General features: G+C 35.2%; 1 protein-coding gene across 4 annotated transcripts in view; it reads left to right on the forward strand.

Moving 5' to 3' along the window:
- Window positions 1-22,791, forward strand: part of DPYD (dihydropyrimidine dehydrogenase) — a 791,077-nt gene that overhangs the window by 363,412 nt on the left and 404,874 nt on the right. For all 4 annotated transcript variants that reach the window (XM_038541239.1, XM_038541240.1, XM_038541241.1 and 1 more), the window contains one exon: window positions 17,059-17,243. In XM_038541239.1, coding sequence (XP_038397167.1) covers window positions 17,059-17,243 — 185 coding nt within the window. The remainder of the gene's footprint in view (window positions 1-17,058; window positions 17,244-22,791) is intronic.

The raw sequence follows: 22,791 nt of genomic DNA on the forward strand, positions 1-22,791 counted from the left end.
GTTCTATAGACATGTCTTTGTAAATAAGTAAAGCACATGCTTTTACATTATGATTTTTTTAAATATGAAAAAGTTTAGTATGTTTGGTTAGTGTTTTACAGAAAAAGATTGTACAACTTGTAACTATCATATATTTAAAAAATGTTTTGTTATCAATTCTAATGTTTTTCATACCATCAAAGGGAATGAAGTTTTTCTTTCAATCAATTTTTAGTAATTAGAAATCTCCATTTTGAGTTTCTACAAATCAGGTTTTTTTTAAAGATTGATTTATTCATTTTAGAGAGAAAGCACAAGTGGGAGGGGCGGGGAGAGGGAGAGAGGATCTCAAGTAGACGAACCAATGATCATGACCTGAGGCAAACCAAGAGTCGGACACTTAACTGACTGTACCACTGAGGTGCCCCCATAACTTTTTTCCTCTTAAAAATAGTGAAATTGGGCCAGTGTTTTGTTTATTTAATTTTTGTTTGATTGATCATTGTTACTTTTAAGAAAGAGAGAGAAAAGCACCTTGGGAATACAAAGTTTGAGTTTTTAAGTGATTGAAAATTATGATATAATTAAGATTATATCATAAACCTATGTTTATGGAAGGAAGAGATAGGATGAATGGTGGCAATAAATCTGACCCAGCATAGTGCTACATGGCACTGCTCTGGAGAGCAAATGACAAAGTGACTGAACTCTCTGGGTGTAGCAAGGAATGTGTAGTCCTTCTTCTAGGAAAGGAGTTTATATTCTTTACCCAGTTGCCTACATTTTCTTTCTGTTCATCTCGCTAGAAGTAGACAAAGCCTAGTTCTTTCTGAATCTTTAGTGAAACCCTAAGAAACCAACTCCTTTGATGTCATTAATTGCAGTTAGTTTCATAAGGAGAATGTTTTTTGGGGAAAAGGATTTTAAAATCACTACCAGTTCCTTTTATTGGACAGCTCTCGAAAAAGTTTTTTAAAACCTCATGGGGTAAATCAAAGGTTCTTCCAATACTATTCTTGAGTGTAGCTTTGATTCACTTGCCCCCATACTGGGAAAAAGTGCAGGCCATGGGTTAATGTGCCTTATTCTGGCCTAAGTCAGAGCTAGAAATTGTCAGTTAGATAAGAAATGGTGTGCATAAGCCCCTGACAATGCTGACATTCAGGAATTTTTCAAATGTGTCCATTTTTCCTCAATTACTTAGGTGTTAAAGAAAACCTAGGAAAGAGTCTTCTAAGTGAGCTCTAGATAAGCCTGGTAATAATAGTTATCTGTACTTTAAAAGGCATAGCACCATTATGTTTTATTTGTTTTATTCCTTATTATGGTAATTCACTGAGGGAGTTGAAAATACTATGACATTTTAATAACTACCCCCCCTCCCTTAAACTAGTGTCTTTTACTTTTTTAGCAATTAACTATCTCCTCCAGAAGCTACTCGTTGCAATTAGAAGTTGAGCAAATTTTCTTTGAACAATTGTCTGCTCTTTATGGCCTTTAGCTTTCATAATTCCTTCTCTCCGTTACCAAAAATAAAGAGGAGGGGGAAGGAATGGTATTGGGTTGAAACTATGCCATAGTCAAATTTTCACTATTGTATGCATTTTTTTTAATAAAAAAGAAATACTTGTAATAAAGTTTCAAGGAATAGGTTATGGAATACCGGACTTTACTGGAGACAGGAGAGCTTTTTGGTTGATGGCACAAATACAAATGTTAGAGGAAGGTGCTTACTAGTGATTAATATAACTGAGAATGGATGAGATAGAATTGCAAACTAATCAGTCCAGTGTAACTTACTGGACGTGTTATACAGCACAGTAACTTGCATGGGACTTTTCTTTCTATTTCTTAACATGCCCTATTTCTAAACAGAAGGGACTTCAGAAATCATATATTCTAGTCTCCTCATTTCACAGACTTGTTTTAACTAATAATCACAGATATCCTGCTATTCTAGGCACTGCGCTTAGGTTCTAGGGATAAAGTGGTGAAAAGGCCAATGCAAACCTTGTCTCCGGGTATGTAGTTTAATGGGAGATGCACAACGATGATAAATTGTGCTGGAGGGAAGCACAGAACACAGTCTGAGTGTTCAGGGAAGCTTCCTGGAGGAAGTGGGTTGTAAATTGAACTTTGAGGGATATGTGGGAGTTTCCAGGTGGAATGGGGGTGGAAGGGAGAGAGCCCCAGGGAGATTATGCAACTTGCTCAACACCACAGTTAGATTAAGCAGTCATTTTACAGTCATCATAAAAAGCTATATATATATAAAAAAAATCATATCTTTCGAAAGTTGTCATCAGCCTACTTATTTCATGCATGTTCTCATCTTTATAAATGAAGGTCTGAATTTTCCATTTTTATTTCTAAATTGAACTTTTTATTTTATGATTTTTACCCTTTATTCTCTCATTATTCATCATGCAGCAAATATTTCTTACTGTCCAATTATGTTATATACTGTCCAGGTGCTAGGAATACAAATATGAGAGAAAAAGAGTCTTTGCACTTCAGGGATTCTAGGCTAATGGGAGAAACAGGCATGTACATATGTATACTGCAACATGTATACTGCTAATTTTTTCTTTTTTTTTTTTTTTTTGTATACTGCTAATTTTGAGATCACATTTGGACTCAGTTTTAGAGCTTCAGTAGGAGTATATCTGTTAGAGGAAATATCATACACAAACATATAAGCTGACAAATGGTTTCATGTGACCAGACAATGGTGAGAAATTTGTTTAGCTGGAGAGTATGATATATGGTAAAGTAAGGGTGGGACATGGATCAGGATAAGATGGCAGGAAATTTGGCTACAAGCTTATGTGGAGTCAAGAGATTTGTATACTAAGTTAGGGATTTTGAATTTTTTTTTTTTAAGATTTTATTTATTTATTTGTGAGAGACACAGAGAGAGGGGCCGAGACATAGGCAAAGGGAAGAGCAGGCTCCTCACAGGAAGCCGGATGTGGGACTCGATCCCAGAACTCCAGGATCACACCTTGAGCCAAAGGCAGATGCTCAACCGCTGAGCCACCCAGGCATCCTTGGATTTTGAATTTTATTTTGTAGATACCTACATGAAAAATGGAAGGTTTATATATGGGAGAGATCTTTGTTGTTAATGAGATAATACTGATAGGTGCTTGGATTTTGTGCCATTTGTATATTCTTCGAATAGTGGGGAATTAGAAACCATGAAATCATCTTTGAGGCGGTGCATATCAGAAGGCAAATGTGTTTTCTAGTGTTGAGCACCTGAATTAGGCAGTTATTCACTCAGTCACGGGTATGATCCCACAATATAGATTCCCTAATGGGAAGGTGCCCCAGCAGGATTGTTAGTAGAAAGGAAGGAGAGAACCTCTACCCACATGGGTAGCTCCCAAGCTGTAGATATGACAGAGTGAGTTATGCATGCCTAATTTCTCTTTCCAGATTCGTAGATTACTAATTTCTGCTTTTTGAGGACAGGTAAGATATAGAGAGACACCCTGAGTGTTATAACAATAGTGCTCTCCCCACATGGTAAGATGCATCAGGAATATGAAATAAGCATGTTGTTCCACAGGGGCTGTGATGTTAAAAAAAAAAAAAAAAAAAAAAGATGACCGGGAATCAAGGTAGAGTAGTGTCAACGAAACCAGTTAAAAGACTGTTTTTGTTAGAGTGGCTACTGATTAAGGCCCAGATTAAATTAAAAGAGGTAGAACCACAGAACATTCAGAGCAAGACATATTTCTTAAGTAGAATAGTCATGATTTGGTCATCCCTTTGATTACAGAGCTTGAATGTGGAGTATCTATGTGGCAGTTTGATCAGATGTTTGTAATGCTGATTGCATTCGGGAACACAGCAGATGGAACAAATTTGAGGGAAATGGTGACTTGTTGCATTTGGATTTGCTCATCCATTCAACTGGAAATGGGACTAGAACTCAGAAAATAGGGAATGATTGAAAACAGACATTGGGGATCATTATGTATCATTTGTCTTGTTTTTTCACTCTCATAACCCAGAACTTAGAACAGTGCTACTCATTGATTGAATTAAAGATTGAAAGCTGTCCTAGCCTGTAGTTTGGATAACCCCTTAAAAGTATGATAAAAGAGGATGTGTGGCATTTCTTCTGGAATTCCAGAAACATCTCACCTACCACATTATGAGCAGGATAAGTCAACTTATGATACCACGTGGTGTCAAGATACTTTATTCCATGATTCTATATCTTTGCTCTTGTACTAACATGTGTGGCTCCTCATGCTACCATTTCATTTTATAATACCTGAGTAACAAAACATTAATATATCCTTTGTAATATATCTCATCCCAGGATGAGAATGAACTCCTTTTATTCTTCTTTTACACTGTCTTGCTTTCAAAAATATTTTGGGAAAGAAGCATTCTCAGGAACCCAGTAGAAAACTGTACATGTTTTCTTAAACAGTGCCTTAATTATCAGATATTTTTCTGGCTGAAAGTAAGGATGAAGTGGTGGATTTTAATGCAAGTCCTGGCATTTCTGCAGAATAACCCACCAAAATAATAGAATCTTTGCACAGTTTTTCTTTGGAATTATTTTGAAAGGGTGGAGGTGATGAGGAAGGAGGTCAGACTGATAACAGTGTTAAAAGTGATTTAGAATCAACATCACATCACTTACAACTGCCTTCGACATCCATTTGAAGTACAACATGATATTTCTGTAATTATTTTACTTCCCTCTAATAACTGCATAGGAATAGGTTTGTCTCCCCAGTGAATTGCTCTGTTCAGAGCCTCCCCTTATCTTTATTTTCCAGGTTTCACTAGTGGTTGATATCATATGCATTCTTACAGGGAGACAGTGGATAAATCAGTAGTTTTCCATCAAATCAAAGATTACATTCAAGAGGTAGAGCAGTGGCATGAAACAACTTTTGCTGGGGAAAGAAGGTAGAAAATGGAAAAATAATGTAATTGTTTCAGAGAACAGAAATCATAAAACATAGCCAGTGTTATTTAACATATAGTGAATGTAATAGATGTCGGGGGCTTTATTGACCATGGCCTATTATATTTGTCTTTTAAATACTAGTTGGCTATGGTATATTAAAGTTTATTCTGAAACCTAATATTTGTATGAAATATTAAACTACCCAAAAGTGCTGTGCAAAGTAAAATCAAGATGTGAAATTTAGTTAAAATATAAAATAATGACGTATATTTTATACTAATGCTCTTAGTAATATGTATTTTGCATTGCAGATTATTTTGTTAGTTACTTTGCATTTATTTTTGGCTCAAAGCACAAAATAAAAATAACTGTGTACTTAATTGAAGATAGTCTTTGGTTAAGCAAGTCACTGACCTGTAAAAGTGTAAGTTTTAATTGTATAAATTGGAAAATTACATTGAATCATATTTAATATTTATATCCCAAATATGCAAAGCTACTCAATTCAAATGGAATATGTACATATAATGTATTCAGTGTCCCAAATTTGCTGGCATTGCTAAAGGAGAAAGCCAGTTTTAATATTAACATCCATTCAGAGGTCCCACCCAATGTTGATACAGACTAATGCCAACCTTTTCTTCATGCTAACCATATTTATATTTAGTAATTACAAATCTCTTTTAAGTGTTTTCAGAGGACCTTTACTTACTAGCCATTTATTTTTATAGATGAGTGCATGAAATAATGTCAAGATTATTATGTACTACATGCTTAAAAAATATCCAGTGATTTTCCATGTCCTCTGCAAAATGTATTGATAAATCACTTGGTTTAATATGGCCTAATATTTTCCCCTATATTTGCACACTGCTGCCAAATGAACTTCTACATCACTAGTATTATGGCATTATCCTCATACTCAATTTTAGAATCTAAAATTACTCCCACCCCTCCGATGGTGGGATTGAAACCAAATACCTGAATTTAATTTTGACACCCTTTTAATCTTCCCTCCTACATGCCTGTGGGACCTTATTTCCCATTCTTTCCTTCTGTATTTGCTAAGTATATCGGGTTCTCTGTTAGGCTCTCCTGGGTACACAAAAATTGTACCTGACATTGTCTCTGTCTACAAGAGTTTTCAGTCTAATAGAGGGCGAGAAATAAAAATGCACCGAAATAAAAATGCCATTAGATAGAAAGTGACATGAGGAGAAACAGAAAAACTATGAGTGTGGCACTTAGGGTGGAGAGATGACCTCTAGCTGGCAGAATCAAAGAAGGTTTTACGGAACCAATGGCATCTGTAGGGGAGGTGAGGATGGGATGGGACTTAAGAGAGCAAAAACAGGGAAAGCACATTTCATCACAGTGAATAGATAGAGATGTACATGGAGTAGTTACTAGATCATAATGTATACAATGAGAAACTATGAAGGTGGAAAAACATATCATTGCTAATTCACAAAGTGTTTTTAATGTACAGGCTAAAGTATCTGAATTTTATTCAAAAGTTGTTGGATACTAGAAATCTAAAGGGGAATGCTGATTAAATATGTTTCCTCCTACACAGAGGGAAGATATAAATATGTGTGTCCATTTTGGCTCTGGCTCTTCTCCTCCTTCTCCCTGTATATCTTATATACTTTAAATTATATTTACAATAGGACTATAGGGTAGTTTGTTCATATTTCTAAAGTACCCAGCCACAGTCCCAAGTATTCACTGAAAAATGGATGAATGAATGAATGAATGAATGAAGAGGTGGGTGAATATTGGGATGACCATGTTGCGATGACTAGAATAGAATGAAATGATTGCTTAATTCAGAATGTCTACAAAAAATCCACAGTAAAGACAAAAGCATATGAAAGTGGCATTTATGTAAACTGTCATTTGAAGGCCAGAAAATCTTACTTCTCTTGAGGGAATGGTCAGATGCTGGATACTTTCACTTGCATTAAGAAGATAGCCTCTTAAGTGGTCATCTTGTTTTCCTCTTGTTTCCATATAATCCTACCAGAATCAGCCCTTATAAAATAGAAATGATATCATGTGATTCTCCTACTCCAAACCCTCCAGTGGTTTCCTACTTTATTTAGAATAAAGTTCTCAGAGCTTATAAAACCCTCTCTGATGAAGCCCCTACTTTTCCCTCAGGTCCCCTCACCTCTTACCTTGCTTCTTTCACCCACATAAAGCTTCCCTTCCTTCTACTCCTCAAATGCATCAACTTCACCTCACCCTAATGCCTCTGCAATGTTTCCATCTGCCTACAAAGATCTGTCTCAAGGTCTTCACACGCTGGCTTTTTCTTACCCTTCATGTTTTAGCTCAGATGTCATCTCATTAAAAAAACCTTCCTTGATCCTTCATCTCCCTAGATCTAAAGCACCTCTCTTCTTACTTCCCTCAGCATATAACACCCCCTCCCATGTTAAGAAGGCTATAGTGCCTATAGCAGGGTTTAAAGATGGTAAACAATAAATAAATGCTAATTGAATGAATGAATGCAAGCTAATACCTTATTTTTTTTCCTATGCAATCTTTATTAAACTCCCGAAAGTGTCCTGGATGCACTGCCTTGCTGTCTTTGCAGGTCCTCTGTCCTTAACCTCTTTTAGTTGCCTTTTGCTCTCATCATTTATCTACAAATCTCATCCTTTTACTGCTCATTGACCTTCAAGTCACCAAATCTAGTTACCTATCTTCCATTTCTCTTGTATTTTACGTTTCTTGAAATTATCTCTTCTTGGCTTGTGTGGCTCAGAAATGCCTTGAGTCTCATGAAATGATGATTTCCCTTTGGCTTTAGTTTAGGTTGTGCTTGCTGCCACTTTAAAAAATAACTGGTTGACTCTTACCTGGATTTATGTTTTTGATTAACTTTATCCATTCTTATGCCTACATCTAATCCCAAGGTACAGAGCTCTCTCCTGAGTTCTAGGTGTATATCTCCAAATGCCCCCTGAAGACTGCCAGGCTTTTCTTGTTGGTACATCTGTAGATAATTTGTAGTTAGGTTCAGATCTTAAGAGTGTGACTTAAGTAACTTACCTCACTCTCAGTTTCCTTAACTATAAAATTGTAACAACAAATATTCTATGAGGATTCACAGACACAATATATATGTTGCCTAGGTCAGAACCAGCCACGCATTCATGGAGGCATTCTCAATAAATGTTTGTCATTATTATCATTATGAAGGCATTAACCTTCACCAATGCCAAAGATATTTCTTGACTGCATGGAAATACAACCCATGCTCTATATAAAGAAACTACGTTTTTGAATTATGCATTTACTTATGTACTAAAATTGTTTAAAATATATTCTACTGTATGTTTTTAGTTTGCATTGAAGTATGCCTACAGCCGATTGACAAGGGAAAAAAAAGTCGTAAGATGGATATCAAAAAATAACATTAATGAGCTGCTAAAGCTAAAATTACGGGAACTTATGAAATTGGTTAAACATAAAAACCATTAAACTGTTTACTGAAGCTTCACAGATATACTGCAGCTAATGAGCATTTCTGCTATTTAAATAAGCCCAAATTGAACACACATTACATGGATACATAATTAGTCATGGCAGTCAAACACACATAGACTTACTTTTAAAGCTCTATTTAGGGAATCTTTTCCATTTGATTTATTTTGTTAATTAAAATATTTTTCAGTATTCACTTATATTTTAATAATATTGTTTTCACCAGTAGTATAATTTACTACTGGCTTTCTATTTGTTTTTATTTATGCTTTAAATGCAGTAAATGGGGATTTTATATTAAACATTTTTCTTAATCCCTTTCTTTAATTATTTATATCACTTGATGGTATCATTCAGCATTTTAAAAGGTTCTTTCACTAGGGAGTATATATAAAATATTTCAGTAGCCTCTCTACTTTTTTCACTGACTCCTAATTATCAAGAAGTATTAAGCACCCAAATGTGCATAGAATTATGATGATTATGGTCCAAATCAGATTAAAGGATGATCTATTCCTTCCAGGAGTTTGTAGCCTTAAGTAGATGGCATCATTGAATATAAATAAGCAAATCAAAGTACAGCATTTGGGAATCCAACAGAGAATTTGAAAACAATCCCCATATATTTCCTTCAAGGACACTGACCTCCTTGTGGAGATCTCTTCCAGATAAAATGAAATCAAATCTTCAAGGAGTTTAGGGTTTTAAATAGATGGAATTATTGCAGAGAAACAAGCAAATCAAGGTGAAGTGCTTGGACAATTTTAATTCTTAATTGATTAGTTGGTCAGTTTAGGAAATGAGAATAGGACTCCCTGTAGAATACAAGTAAAACAAAAGGAGTTGCTACAGGCTATTATTGACATCCTTTTTTTTTTTTTTTTTTTGTATTTAACTTGGGGAGCCTAAGCTTGTTCTAAGTATAGAGGGGAGGAAAATTAAATCTGTACTTTCCCACTGCCTGAATTCTACAAGCATATATAAACAACATTATTTAACTATAGCAGAGAAATTGAATAGTTAAATCAATCAAAAGAAATAACCAAGTACATATTCTTCCCTAGTCAGTGTGTTTGTCACTATAGAAGTTTTTTAGGAAATTTTTTTTTAAGGAAAATATTTGGATTTCCTTTCTGCAGTCCTGTAATTACAGTCTGTAATTGTGGCAATATGATCTGCAAGAAAAATAATCACGACAGGATAACGTCAGTGCTAAATAAATGGGATGGACAACTACTCCATTTTTTCAACAAATAACATTCATTGAGTTCCTCTTATGTGCCAATTTGTGTAAGATGCTGAAGAAGGAACTGACTCATATATGGTCCCTAAGCTCAAGGAGTGGTGGACGCAAAGTAACTAAAATGAAGTCACACAGTGACTAGTTTAACAAAAAGTGGTTATGGTTAATTTAACAAAACGGGAAAAGATAATTTTTCATTGGAAGAGTTGACCTGGAGACTATTATCTGTAAAGCTTGTCAAAATTAGAATTCTTTGCTATCTCTCTAAACCTCACTCTGGTTCATTTTAGCTATTTCAGTGGTCCCCATTGTGAAACTTGAAGAGACTATTTTTGACTCATTCTTGTCTTCTTCTTGTCCTTCTACCAAAGGTCAGTGGCAAGGAGGAGTTTGGAGTCAGAAATAATTGGATTCGAATGCTGGCTCTGCCATTCCTTGGCCATATTTAAGATGATAATACCTACCTTAAAAGAGTTGTTTTGTGGTCTAAATGAGATTATTATATGGAAATGTACAGCCGTACCTGCCTCATACAAGGGTTCAGTAAATGTTGATCGCTTTTCTTACTGTTCTTCATTAGGGGAGGATGATAAAAATGAGGAGTAAGAAGTAACTAGGAGAATCTCCTTTGCATGAATTGTCAGAACATATTAATTGGTTAGATGTTGAGATTATTAGAAAGAGAAGATTCAAAGATTATGCCAAGATTTTAAAAATCTATCTCTAGCTCCTTTGAGAAAGGAGACTAGAAAAAAACAATAGTGGAGATTGAATGGTGATCATGGAGGCAGGTGGAAAATCAGAAAGTGTGGTATCATTGAAGCCAAGCTAAGGGACATTTATGAAGAGGAAGTGGTTATCTGTTGAATATTGCTGAGAAATGGAGGAAGGCATTGCTACAGTTTGGGTGAGACAAGTGAAATGCCTACCTGTACTTGAGCCTAAGGTCCTGAGCCTAAGGACCTTCATAAGTTTTGTTCATTGGGTGCCTCATTCCACCTTAGCCTGGTCCTGAAACAAGGTGATCACTGAGGAGAGTTGCTGGATGTGGCAACCTGGAGCTAATCAATCATCTTAGTGAAAAGAGTTTTAGTGAAGTTTTGAGAGGCAAATGCAGATCTAGAATGACCTAAAAGTTGAGAATACTGTACGTGTATGTACATGCTTATAAGAAACATTTAATTCAGAAGGAGTGGTGAATAATAGAATATATAATCTATGGAACAAAATGCCGAATGCTGACAAAGGCTCATGTGAAAGGACTGGCCTTTGTTACGAGAGAGAGGTTTTTTTGTTTGTTTGTTTGTTTGTTTTTTAATAAATAAGAAGAAAGGATACCTGGGTGGCTCAATTGGTTAAGCATCAGCCTTTTGATTTCAGCCCAGGTTATGATCCCAGGTTTTGAGATTTAGCCTCCAATTGAGCCCCAGGTGTGGCTCTGTGCCCATGGTGGATGTGGAGCCTGCTGGATGTGGATCCTCTCTCTCCCTCTGCCCCTACCCCCCACCCTCTAGACAATGGGATGACCAGAGAGTTTTATATAATAGATTTGATGTTCTTTATGAAATATAAGGGAAGACCTTCTGACAAAAATATAAGCAAGAGAAAGGAGCTTGGTCCATCAAAAGTTTGAGGAGAAGAGAAAAAGTATAAATGATGATCACAATGAGTAGAAGACACAAAAGAGCAAGCTTACTAATATCAGTCATGAAATAGTGAAAGGCCCAGGAGAAGTTTGTAAACTGGGCTTTGGATGTGATGATTTGGAAGGAACAGTACAGAAACAATACTGGAATCTGAACGTGCCAGAATAAAAGAGCTTGAAGTCGTGTCTAAAGTCATTGTCATAGAAATGAAGTTAAAGGCATATGACTTGAGTTGGGAAGACAAAGATGGGATGAATAGGAGCCAAAGCCCAAGACAGATCATTTAAAGATAAACAGAGCCTAAATAGAGTAGCATTCTGCAAATCAAGAAAGAGATAAAAATTAATGCGATAGAAGTCTTGGATGCTACAGGAAGGCAGAAGGGAGGAGGACTGAGGTCACGGGATTTAGGAACCATGGAGATCATATTTTCATTAGAGGGACAGCTTAGAAAAAGCATACTTGGGTGGTGAAGAAAGTAAGCAATCAGTGTAAGTTACTCTAATTAGGTAAAGGAGGAAGTTAGGATGAAAAAAGAGAACCATGCCAAAACTAAAGTTTTTCAAAATAAAAGATGAGATGAGAGAAGAAATATGAGAAATGCAATATTCTAAAGAGAGTCAGAGATGATATTTGAGGTCCTGGAGAAGTGGGAAGATGCACAATCAAGGTTCACGTTTGAGAGGTTTACAGAAGGACAATGATAAATCTCCACTGTGGGTTCCATTGTGTCTGTGAATGGACTGCATATTGATTCAAATACTTAGAGGCAGAAGGGAGATGTGAAGAAAAGTTCATGGCATCCAAACTTGATATTCTTAGTGGAAGGCATTCTTTGGAGCTGTCCCTTCTTTACCCCAGATTATTTTGTTGAGACAGAACTCTGATATCCTGGCCCTGTAATTAGAATTCATTTGCTTTTGGTGAGATTGTGCTTTCAGCTCTGAATTACTGAGATTATTACCTCAGCTTGCCTTTTTTGTTTCATTGTGCTTCGGTCCTATTGGCAAATAGGTTATGCAAAATTAAACAACAAGTATATAGATGAATTCATCCGTGTTTTCAAGGTATCATTTTATTATAAATGTTGAAATTTTTTAGCCCCCCATTGTTTTATAGTATATAAAACACTCCAAAAGAATATCAATAATCCTTCTTCATTATGATTTCTGTTGTATTGTTTTATTGTTTATGCAGAATCAATTTATATTTATGTACTAAAATATAACATTCTTGACATCTTTTTATAAATACTGAGAAATATACTTGTCATATGCTTGTGGGTTTCTCTTCTATGTATATGACAGCACAGCTACATCAGTTTAATTGACCTTGGCAATCTGCATCTGCTAGTGATGTGTCCCTGAGGGACGGTTTCTGCAATTTTAAGCTGTGGCTTAGTGAAGAACTTGTGTGTCACAATACAATTAAGTCTATATAAAAAAATCATTTCATGCATAACATTAAATTGACTAAAAGTTCTTATTTCGAAACCATTTCTTGTTTTAAAGCTACCTCAGAGTGTCTTTGTTTTTTAAATAAGCTCATTCGAACATAGTAGTAATTAAAGCAGAAAATTAACATAAATCTTGAATGTTTGGTATGAATTAAGGATGTTTTTGTTCTTTTTAAAGACTGCATAAAATTCCAGGCACCATATCACTTAACACATTTCTCTCCCATTTGCAGAATAACATAGACTGTGAATAAGCATGTTTTAGGGTTCTTTTTCAAGTTCTTTTTCTGTTCAACCAAGGAGCTACTGGGACATATGCTGCAGTCTCATGGAAATCCGTGGGAAAAGTGTGCATATCATAACAGAAAATCCCTCTCCCCTCACTCCTGTTATTTTATAAACAAGGAAAAAAAATACAATCCTTCTATTAATATTCATTTAACACTTCATAGGAAATGGCAAGCAGTTATTTGGTTTGCAAATGTAAATATACATTTTTCATCCACTTATGCTTTCACTCCTTCCAAGCTAGATAAAGGCAGAACAGAAGATGTGCTTCTGAGATTTATTTTATTGTATTTCAAGTTAAACGTATCAGCAGAGATGTAAGTGAGCTGTGAGAAGTTTATAGAAGAATAGTTACAATGATGAGGAGGATGAAAGTCTTCCTCATAAGATGTAGCTAAATAAATGAACTTCTTTCTGACAAATTATGCATAAAATATGTATGCATTTTTTTCACTTAATCCCTGATTTGAGTTCTAAATTGAATACTTTGGAGCTTACAAAATAGGGTTATAAAAATAACTACTATATCTCAAGAGTCATTGAAATCATGAAAGGTGTTATTTGGATCCGTAATCATAGCCGATGTTTCAATAAGTTAATGGATTATCCCCCTTCCTTTATCTCTATTTCATTATAAATGTCGAAATCTATATATATATATGTATGTATATCTATACACACACACACACACAAATGAACACATATAGATCATATATTTAAATATTGAGTCCACTGTGCCAACAGGGAAATGATCCGAATCATTTGATGTTCAAGTTGTAATGAACAGTCATTCTTGCATTAGCTGCTTAGTGCCACTGATAGAAAACATTTTTTACCTACTGTAGCATTTCTTTTATATTCATATAAATTGCCCATGTTCTATTTTTCCAAAGATGCTTTGTAGATATTGACAAGTCAACATATTAGATATTAAAGTGGAAACAAATGATCTGCATTTTGATCGATGTAAGCTTTGCTGTAATATATTAATAACATCACAACCAATTGCTTGACCTCATTGTTTTTTCTGTTTATTTTTTAAGTGAAACTATGGACATGCTAAACTTGAAGGCCTTTAGAAATATTGGGGGAGAAATTGAGTGGATAGTTTTTAAAAGGGGGCTGAGATAATTTTCAATATGAAAGAAAAATCCTTTTCTTTTTTGGTACACAGTGTCAGAGTGTTGTTTGATTATTCGTGAGGTTAGCTGGATATTACAAATGATAAAATAATTAAAACAGTTAATATTCAGGTCTAAGACTTCAAGATATAAATGAATAAAATATTGAAGAAAGAGCATATTTTCAAAAGTAAACATGAGTATGTATGAATGTTTAGGGACCTAAAATCATACAATGCATACATAATGGAAGACCCGTGAATAGAATAGTGCTTTTGAATTCACAAATAAATGCTCCTAGGGTGGCTTATGGTGTTGGTGCTAAATATTTTAAGAAATGCAAGATTTACTTATTAAACTTAGAGTAACATCTCCTGACTACTTATTGACTGAGTTAGAGATGGAGCTCTAATATTAAAGTAAATCATACTATTTACATTTTTTAAGTCATTAGAAATTATAAAACATATCACTTAAGGACTTCACTTTAATTCAGCAAGCATTTAGTCAGTACCTATTGTGTTTAACACACAGTACTCCAGGGTTAAGTCAAGTTTTGTGAGGCCTGAAGCTTATATAATTTGAGGACTCCTTTATAAAAAAGAAAAAAAAAATTACAAACTCAAATTTAGGCACAGAACCTTAAAAGAGGACCATGCAAATGAGAGACCCGAGAGCTTAAGCTTCAATAACTTCACGGTATATATGTCTTTGACTCTAATAGCTACTGTGGGAAATCAAAGATAACTAAGGCATAATCCCTGCATTGCTCAAGTTTAGAGTGAAATCTGTACTAACCTTCAAGGATACCCCTGTAAAAAAGCATGAGGAAAATGTATAAAAGGGCTTTGATCTCCTCCTGGTGAAATAATTTTGGATTCCTACTCATTTAAAAATCTTTATTTCAATTGTCTATATAGAACAAAGTTGTATCAAAATCTTGGACAAATAAGGTCATTTCTTACAGGAGAATTATTGTTTACTGTCTCTATCTCCATTACATAAAAACCATTCAATGGTGGTGTGTTCCAGTTACCATTATTATCGTAATAGGTTGAATTGACAAACAATGCTTACTATTGGCTTTTTTGCAACTCAAGTAACTGTCAACAGATGGTAGTGATGATCTGTTAGGCGATGGGGAACAAATGATAAAGGTGTCTTTTCATGTGACCTTTAAAGACATTAGAAAAATCTTCTCAAAATGCCATTCTGCATTGAAAATAATTACATGAATATTTAATTTTACTCTCGATGAAAGGTGAAATCACATCAGAGATATAAACACTATTAGATTTTTAGATAAGAACCTGAGCACAATAGCATTAACCCATCTGTTCATTCATTCATTCACTCATTCATCCATTCACTCATGCATTGAATTGGGTGTCTCCTATGCTCCGAGTACTGTAAGTAGGCTTTGTGGTACAGTGACCAGCAGCATGGACACATTCTCATGGAATCTACAGTTTTGTGGGGAACATATAATTTGTGGGGAACAGTACTTCCAGATAGAAAACAATGACGTTTTATTTTTATGTCTTGTTTTACTATTATTGTTTAGAAGAAATGGTTTTAGGTTTCAGAATATTTTTTTTTTACATTTGGTTATTTTATTTTAAACTTGACTCAGTAATCTATTTAACAACTAACTTTTGTGTTCCAAAATTTTACAATCTATTTAAGTTGTTATACTCTCTTTTCAATTAAAGTAAAGAATAGCTCCATAAGTTTGTCCTGAGATGTTGTACTTAATATTCATGACATGAATACCTGGAGAAAACATTTAATCCTAAACACTGGCTCAGTTTGCTCCATTATACATGATGCTACTATCTTTATGCTCTTCTTCTCTTGATGAATCCTTTCTGTGACTTATATTCTTTTATCTCTTCCAAATATCAGGATCATATGTCTACTCAAAGATATATGTTTGGATATTTTTCTTAAAGGAACTTGAACTCTTTCTTGTTTCATGACACATTTGGATCCACTGGAGTACAGCAAATAATTTAAAATTCTTTTACAAAGCAATTTCCACAAGGAACCATTGGTAGTGTTTGCATTTGTTGATTTTTATAAAATAAACAGAAACTGATGGCTAATGTAGCTATATTCTAGGTCCATTGCTTAATACTCGGTGCAAATATTTCGATCAAATGTAGAAGACTTTCTCTTGTTTTGTTTATAAAACTTCTGGGAAAAGGGAGAAACTGGCCATAGACCCAAATTCACAATATAACTTGTACCTGTTACACACAGGGACAAGCTTAGGATCATATGAGTAATATCATATTTGTGAAAATAAGGGACAAATAAAATCTTAGAAAATTCATTTTAGGGATACCTAAGTGGCTCAGTGGTTGAGCATCTGCCTTCAGCAGCTCAGGGCATTATCCTGGGGCCCTGGGATCAAGTCCCACATTGGGCTCCCTATGGGGAGCCTGCATCTCCCTCTGCCTGTGTCTCTGCTCTCTCTCTGTGTCTTTCATGAATAAATAAATAAAATCTTTTTTAAAAAAAGAAAATTCATTTAAATTCATTTAGAGGGATGTAAATGGATTTTATACACATCAAAATATTTGAAGGGCTATACTTTCCTTCTTGGATCTATACTCCGAGATGTATATATCAGATCTGAAATACTGCCCAAATTTGAAGTTTTCAATGCCTGTATGTGAGGTATACTTTGAATTGGTTAAGTCAATATCCTTAGAATGTATTGTTAACTCAGATACTTCATTAACTTTCCATCTTTCATGGTTCATTAAAAACAGTTGTTTGAATCCCTAAAACAATAATTAAGTCATAATTTTTCGTAATTTTCAAATTATTGTTACGTGGTACACAGATTATTCATTGCCTCTTGCCTTTCACTTTTTTCCTACCAGTAAAAGAAGCCTTGAGCCCTCTAAAATTCAACAGATGGAATCTCCCAGAAGTAGATCCAGAAACTATGCAAACCAGTGAACCATGGGTGTTTGCAGGTGGTGATATTGTTGGTGTGGCTAATACTACAGTGGAATCAGTGAATGATGGAAAGCAAGCTTCTTGGTACATTCACAAATATATACAGGTAGGCATTTGCCATCACTTTTAACTAATTTTTTCTAATGTATATATACTTCATTTATTTTGCTACGCATTCATACAAGCATTTATATATGGTATATCACATATATATTACTTGGCTAACATTTTTTTTAACATGGACTGGAGAGCAGGACTGTTCAGTTGATTAAAAATTCAGTGTGCATTTCTACAGGCAATGCCATGAAGTTATTACTTTTGCTCTGTTCAAAATATTTATCAATGGCTTAAAGACATAGATAATATATTTGTCAAATCTAGATGGTACACAATATGACAGTAGGTAAGATCTATATTCCTAATTATCTTACACAGTCTGGAAGACTATGTCATCTGTCCATTTGAATTAGATGAGTTCCTTTTTTTATAAATTTATTTTTTATTGGTGTTCAATTTGCCAACATGTAGAATAACACCCAGTGCTCATCAAATTAGATGAGTTCCTATCCATTTCCCGAATTATATGCACCTAATTGAAAAAAAAACAAATATTTTATAAATTTCAATTGTAATTTTTCACTCTTCAGTTTTATGAAACGAATACAAAATGAAAAAAATGGTAAGCTATAAAGTTGAACATGCTCTTACAGTAACTGGGTGGTTGTGGGGAGAAAAAGCCATAATTACTAGATCTCAGTTGCCTCACTTTTTGACAAAATGCTTTGTTTTCTTCTTGCTCTACAATTTAATGAAATGTAGATACAGTGATCTCCTTTATATAAAATGTTTCTGGAAAAGTTTACTCTTATTAATAAAATTCTTTTTTCCTATGTGGGAGAGACTCTCCATTCATAACATGCTGTCTGCCTCTCTGCCTCTTTTCTTTCAGTTTCTTTTGTTCCCCACCTGCCCACAAAATTCACTTTGTCTTTAATGTTTCCTTGAATATTTTTCTTCCTCTTTGCCATGACCATTTAGTCTTTTCTGGTTGTCCTCCTATTTTTTTCTGCAACTTGTGCAGGACTGCTTACTTACCAGGTAGAGCCTAGACGTCATACCAATTATGTCATATTTTTTTTATGTTTGATTCATTCACCTTTATCCCCCGCTTAGCCCAGCATCTCGGAGTACTAGGCTTGAAATGTTGTGGTTTGGGCCATAGTGTGGTACCCCAGGGCTCTAAAAATGGGTGTAACCAGCTTATAGGTGATGCACAGAGACAGAAGTGTGATTTAGGAAACAACGTTTTGTGGAGATGACAATTCTAAAATTAAGAATGCCGTTTAAATCCATCATAATTCAAAAGGGACTAGGCTGGGGAAAAATGGGAAAAGCAATACAATTTTAAAAGGCAGAAACCCGGGAACTCAAAGGAGAAAACTAGGTAGTAGCTCCAGCTCTAGGGTCTCTAGCACCTGTACTTTGGGGAGTCTCCTTGGCCTCTGAAATACACAGAGGAGCTTAGTTCAACTGCCCGGGATGGACTCCTAATTTGGCCTCTGTTGTTCTTTCTGTTGCAAAGCTTATCATCCTATGTTTATAGTTCCTCATTTTACTCTTCTTGGCACAGCACTCTCAGTGGTCCCAGTGGCACCTTCTTCATGACTCCCTCATCTGTGTTTCCATCTGTGTTCTTCCATGATCCAGCTCTCTATTGATGACCTTCCCTCCTGTGCTTGTTGTGTATTTCTGCTTCACTGGATGTCAGTTGGTTACCTGCACTTCTGATTCACTCCTAGTGAACTAAACATGCTTTCCCAAACCCGTTCTGCCTCCAGCATTTAACATTTTTGATACTGACTTCAAAGCCTCAAAATCAATGTTCCTCAGACTTTAGGTTACTGACTTCTAGATTACTCAGATGAATCCAGTTTTCAAAGTCAGTTTTGAAACCAAAATAAGCCTGACAGCTTCTTATTTTTGTGTAATGGCATTAGAGCAAACACTTGAACACAGGAAATTATACCATTTGCTATATTATATATACCAGAAATACATTAATAAGAAAGTTTATGGGAGAAGTAGGGAACAACACAGTCTTGGAATAAGAGCTATTTCTTAAGAATATATGGTTGAAAGGTTTACACTAGAGTGTTTACACACACACACACTTTTCTCATTACAAAAGAACACTGTTGTACACATCTTTACTTAGGAACTATTTATCTAAATCTTATTTTCCTCTTCTCTCTCTCTCTTGTTTATAACTCCTCAATTCTATCTCTGTAAAGACTCTTTCATACACGCACTTTGATTGGCTTGTTTTTGGTGCCAGATACAATATTTGGTTGACAGACTGACCAGTCTGTTAACTTCCTGAAGAGATGAAAGTAGAATCAGGAGATAAGAGAAGAGGCTCTTGTGGAAGGCCAGATGCAATCTAGTGGATGCGTGAATTCAGTTTGCAGGAGTGAAAATGGTGGGAAGGCAAAGATGCTAAAGAGATTTGAAAGGTAAAACTGAGTGAAAGACAGTGGAAAATAGCCTGTGTTAATTTTTTCCTAAATATTTAAATTCATTTTTAGCTTTTAGATTAAAGTATATAGAGAATATTTACTATATTTGTGATGATTGTGGTTCTGCAGCACTTCACATTTATCATTCCAAAGGATTCCTAAGGGTGTTTTTCTTTTGACTTTCTTTTTATTTGTTTACTTCCCTGGATCAAATAAATATGTACTGAAAAAAAAAATGAGCAATCATTTTATTTAGCTTCCACCTACTCAGAAAGGGAAAGAAACAGACTTTTAGGATGAAATGAAAAGTGCACGTGCTTTAAAAATACGCATTGTGAGGAACAGTAGTGTTTGAAATATACAAGAAAAAATGCATGACCAGGAAGAGTTTTGTTTTTTGCTGAAAGCTTCAGATATGTCAAACAACGTGTTGAATTGCATTTTTAAAGATGGAGTAGAAACGGAAGGCAGGTAAAATCCCTGTCATGTAAAATCAACAGTTACACTTTCCCACCTATTGGTTGCATAGTGCTAAGCAGTGATAAGACCAAAAAGGAACATATAGACAAAGTGAGATTTTTCTCTCTCCACACTGTCATTAACTTAGTTCTGGCCTGGTCTATCACCTCTTAAAATTGCCACCACTTCTTCCCTTGTCAAATCCAATGAGCCTATACTGCAACCAGAGTCATCTCTCTAGAGAACAAGTTTGATCCTAATTTCTTCATTTAAAAGCCTTCAGAAAATAAATAAATAAAATAAAGCCCCTTAGATGCTCTTTTTCACACTCAAGATGAAGCCTAAACTCTTTATCTTGCTTGTGATGCTAATTTGAATTTCTCCTACACACCAAGATTTTTTCTGAATCTGGGCCTTTCCCCTACTCCACTCATTTCATCTGTCTAGATCCTACTTGTCCTTCAGGTCTTGCTTCCTTCTCTTCCAGGAATATGTTCCTCCTGTGTGGTCTGTAGCACCTGGTTTCTGTGACTGAAGCCTGCCCACTCATCTGTCTCTACCCAAGCCAGTGGCCATGCTTGTTTGTTGTTATGCCTTCAAAATAAACAGTGTATTCATCTATTAAATAGGAGAAATACGTAAAATGAGATAATTCATTTTAAAGGAATTTAAAGAGGAGTTAAGAAAACTAATGAGTTTGTTATAAAAGTTCATTAACACTGTAAATAAATAATGTTTCCTTCAGATGGAACATTCGCTAAGGAAAAATTTATAATGCCTGAAGTATATTCATGAATGAAGGTTTTATCGCTGCTTGTCTTGTTTTACATTAGTTTTGAGAGAAATGGAACACTAGATAGTATACTTTAAAAATGATTTAATACACACATTATAGTATTAATTCATGCATGCGATCATTGCAATAGTATATTTTGAATTTATTTGTAATATGCTTTTTCAGACACATCGTGCTTATTTAAAGATATCCCGGTTTGGATTTCAGTAATTCCCGTAGTTGTCTAAAGAGAGCTTCACTTAAATTTCATTAGTTAATTTGATCAGTTATCATTTATTGAGTACCAGCTGTTGGGCCCAAGACACTTGACTTTGAGAGAGTACCAAAGTGAATACATGAGGAGAGGTAAAATATAGCAGTGAGGAATTTGGGCTCTGAATTAAACAGACCTGATTTTAACCCATATTCAGCACTTTCCAACTATGTGACCTGAGGCAAGTTACTTCACTCCAGGACATGATCTTTTTAGGGGTAAGTAAATAATTATGAAAGCATTTTAATTAGCTATTTATTTATTTAACCATATATATTCACTTCTCTGTCCATGTATGTATCCATTCATGCATGAATTCATTCATTCATTCATTTTTTCATTCAATAAATTTTTTAAAAATAGTGCTTTCATCTCTAGATGGTACTAATCAGTAGGTTTATAAATGTAAATTAAAACATGAAACTTGCTATTACTAATCTCACAGTCTGTAAATTGTAAGCTTACAGCTAATACGATATAATAAGTATAGTAACAAAAAATGTAAAAGCACAGGGTAGCATGGAAGAGATAATGATTGATTCTGTCTGGATGTGGGTATCAGGATGTGGAGTCAGCAAAGGCTTCACAAAAATCAAGATACAAATCAAAAGGGAGGGTAAGACAAACTGAGTGATTTGAACTGGTGGAACATAAAGGGGCCTGCTAGCAAAACTGGATAGCTTGCTTCCTGCCCAGGGAAACCCAGATCAGGGTACTAGCTGGCTGAAGTCCTAACCAAGCTCCACTTACCTAACGGTGGTGTCTTTTGTTGTGGGGCTTCTATTCAGAGGAAGGAGTGCTTTCCTTGAATTTTCACAAAGGTGCTATCTGCTTGCTCTGTAAGACTTGCACCTGTGCAGTGGCTTTTTAAAATTTCCCCAGAAGGCATCCTGAGCTAGTGGAGGCCCTAAATAGAGAGAATATGTAGGAAAAATTGAAGAGAAGATGCAATGATACTGCGGTTAGAACATGATAAGAATACCCAGTGTTGGACTTCCAATTTGGGGTTTGTAATGAAGCAGGAATGTGGTAGGAGTTGTTTGCATAAAGAACTCATAGTGTGGGAGGCCCAGGTGGCTCAGCGGTTTAGCACCAACCTTCAGCCCAGGGCAAGATCCTGGAGACCTGGGATCCAGTCCCACATCGGGCTCCCTGCATGGAGCCTGCTTCTCCCTCTGCCTGTGTCTCTGCCGCTCTCTCTCTGTGTCTCTCATGAATAAATAAATAAAATCTTAAAAAAAAAAAAAAGTGATAATGTCAGATTGTTCTTTTTTTAAAGGTCTCCAGGATCTCACCCTGGGCTGAAGGTGGCGCTAAACCGCTGAGCCAACTGGGATGCCCAGCTTTTGTATTAATATAGAAAGAAACATTTTCCCATTTGTCAACATTTCCCTCCTTGAAAGCCTTTATTTTATAATATTAAACTTACTTGTCTTTATTTAGTTTTACTAATGAATGATCCAATATGGCTTCACCTTTCTTGTTTTTAATACTATGATGTTAGTAGGAATCCAGGCATATTTGAATTTTTTTCTTCTCCTTAAATAAGAATTACTGAATATCTAAGATAATTTTGACAGTGTATCCAAAGAAAGAGTATATAATTGGAAGAATGATTATTGCTAAACAA

This window comes from Canis lupus, chromosome 6, assembly GCF_011100685.1.
Source record: "Canis lupus familiaris isolate Mischka breed German Shepherd chromosome 6, alternate assembly UU_Cfam_GSD_1.0, whole genome shotgun sequence".
Lineage (NCBI taxonomy): Eukaryota > Metazoa > Chordata > Mammalia > Carnivora > Canidae > Canis > Canis lupus.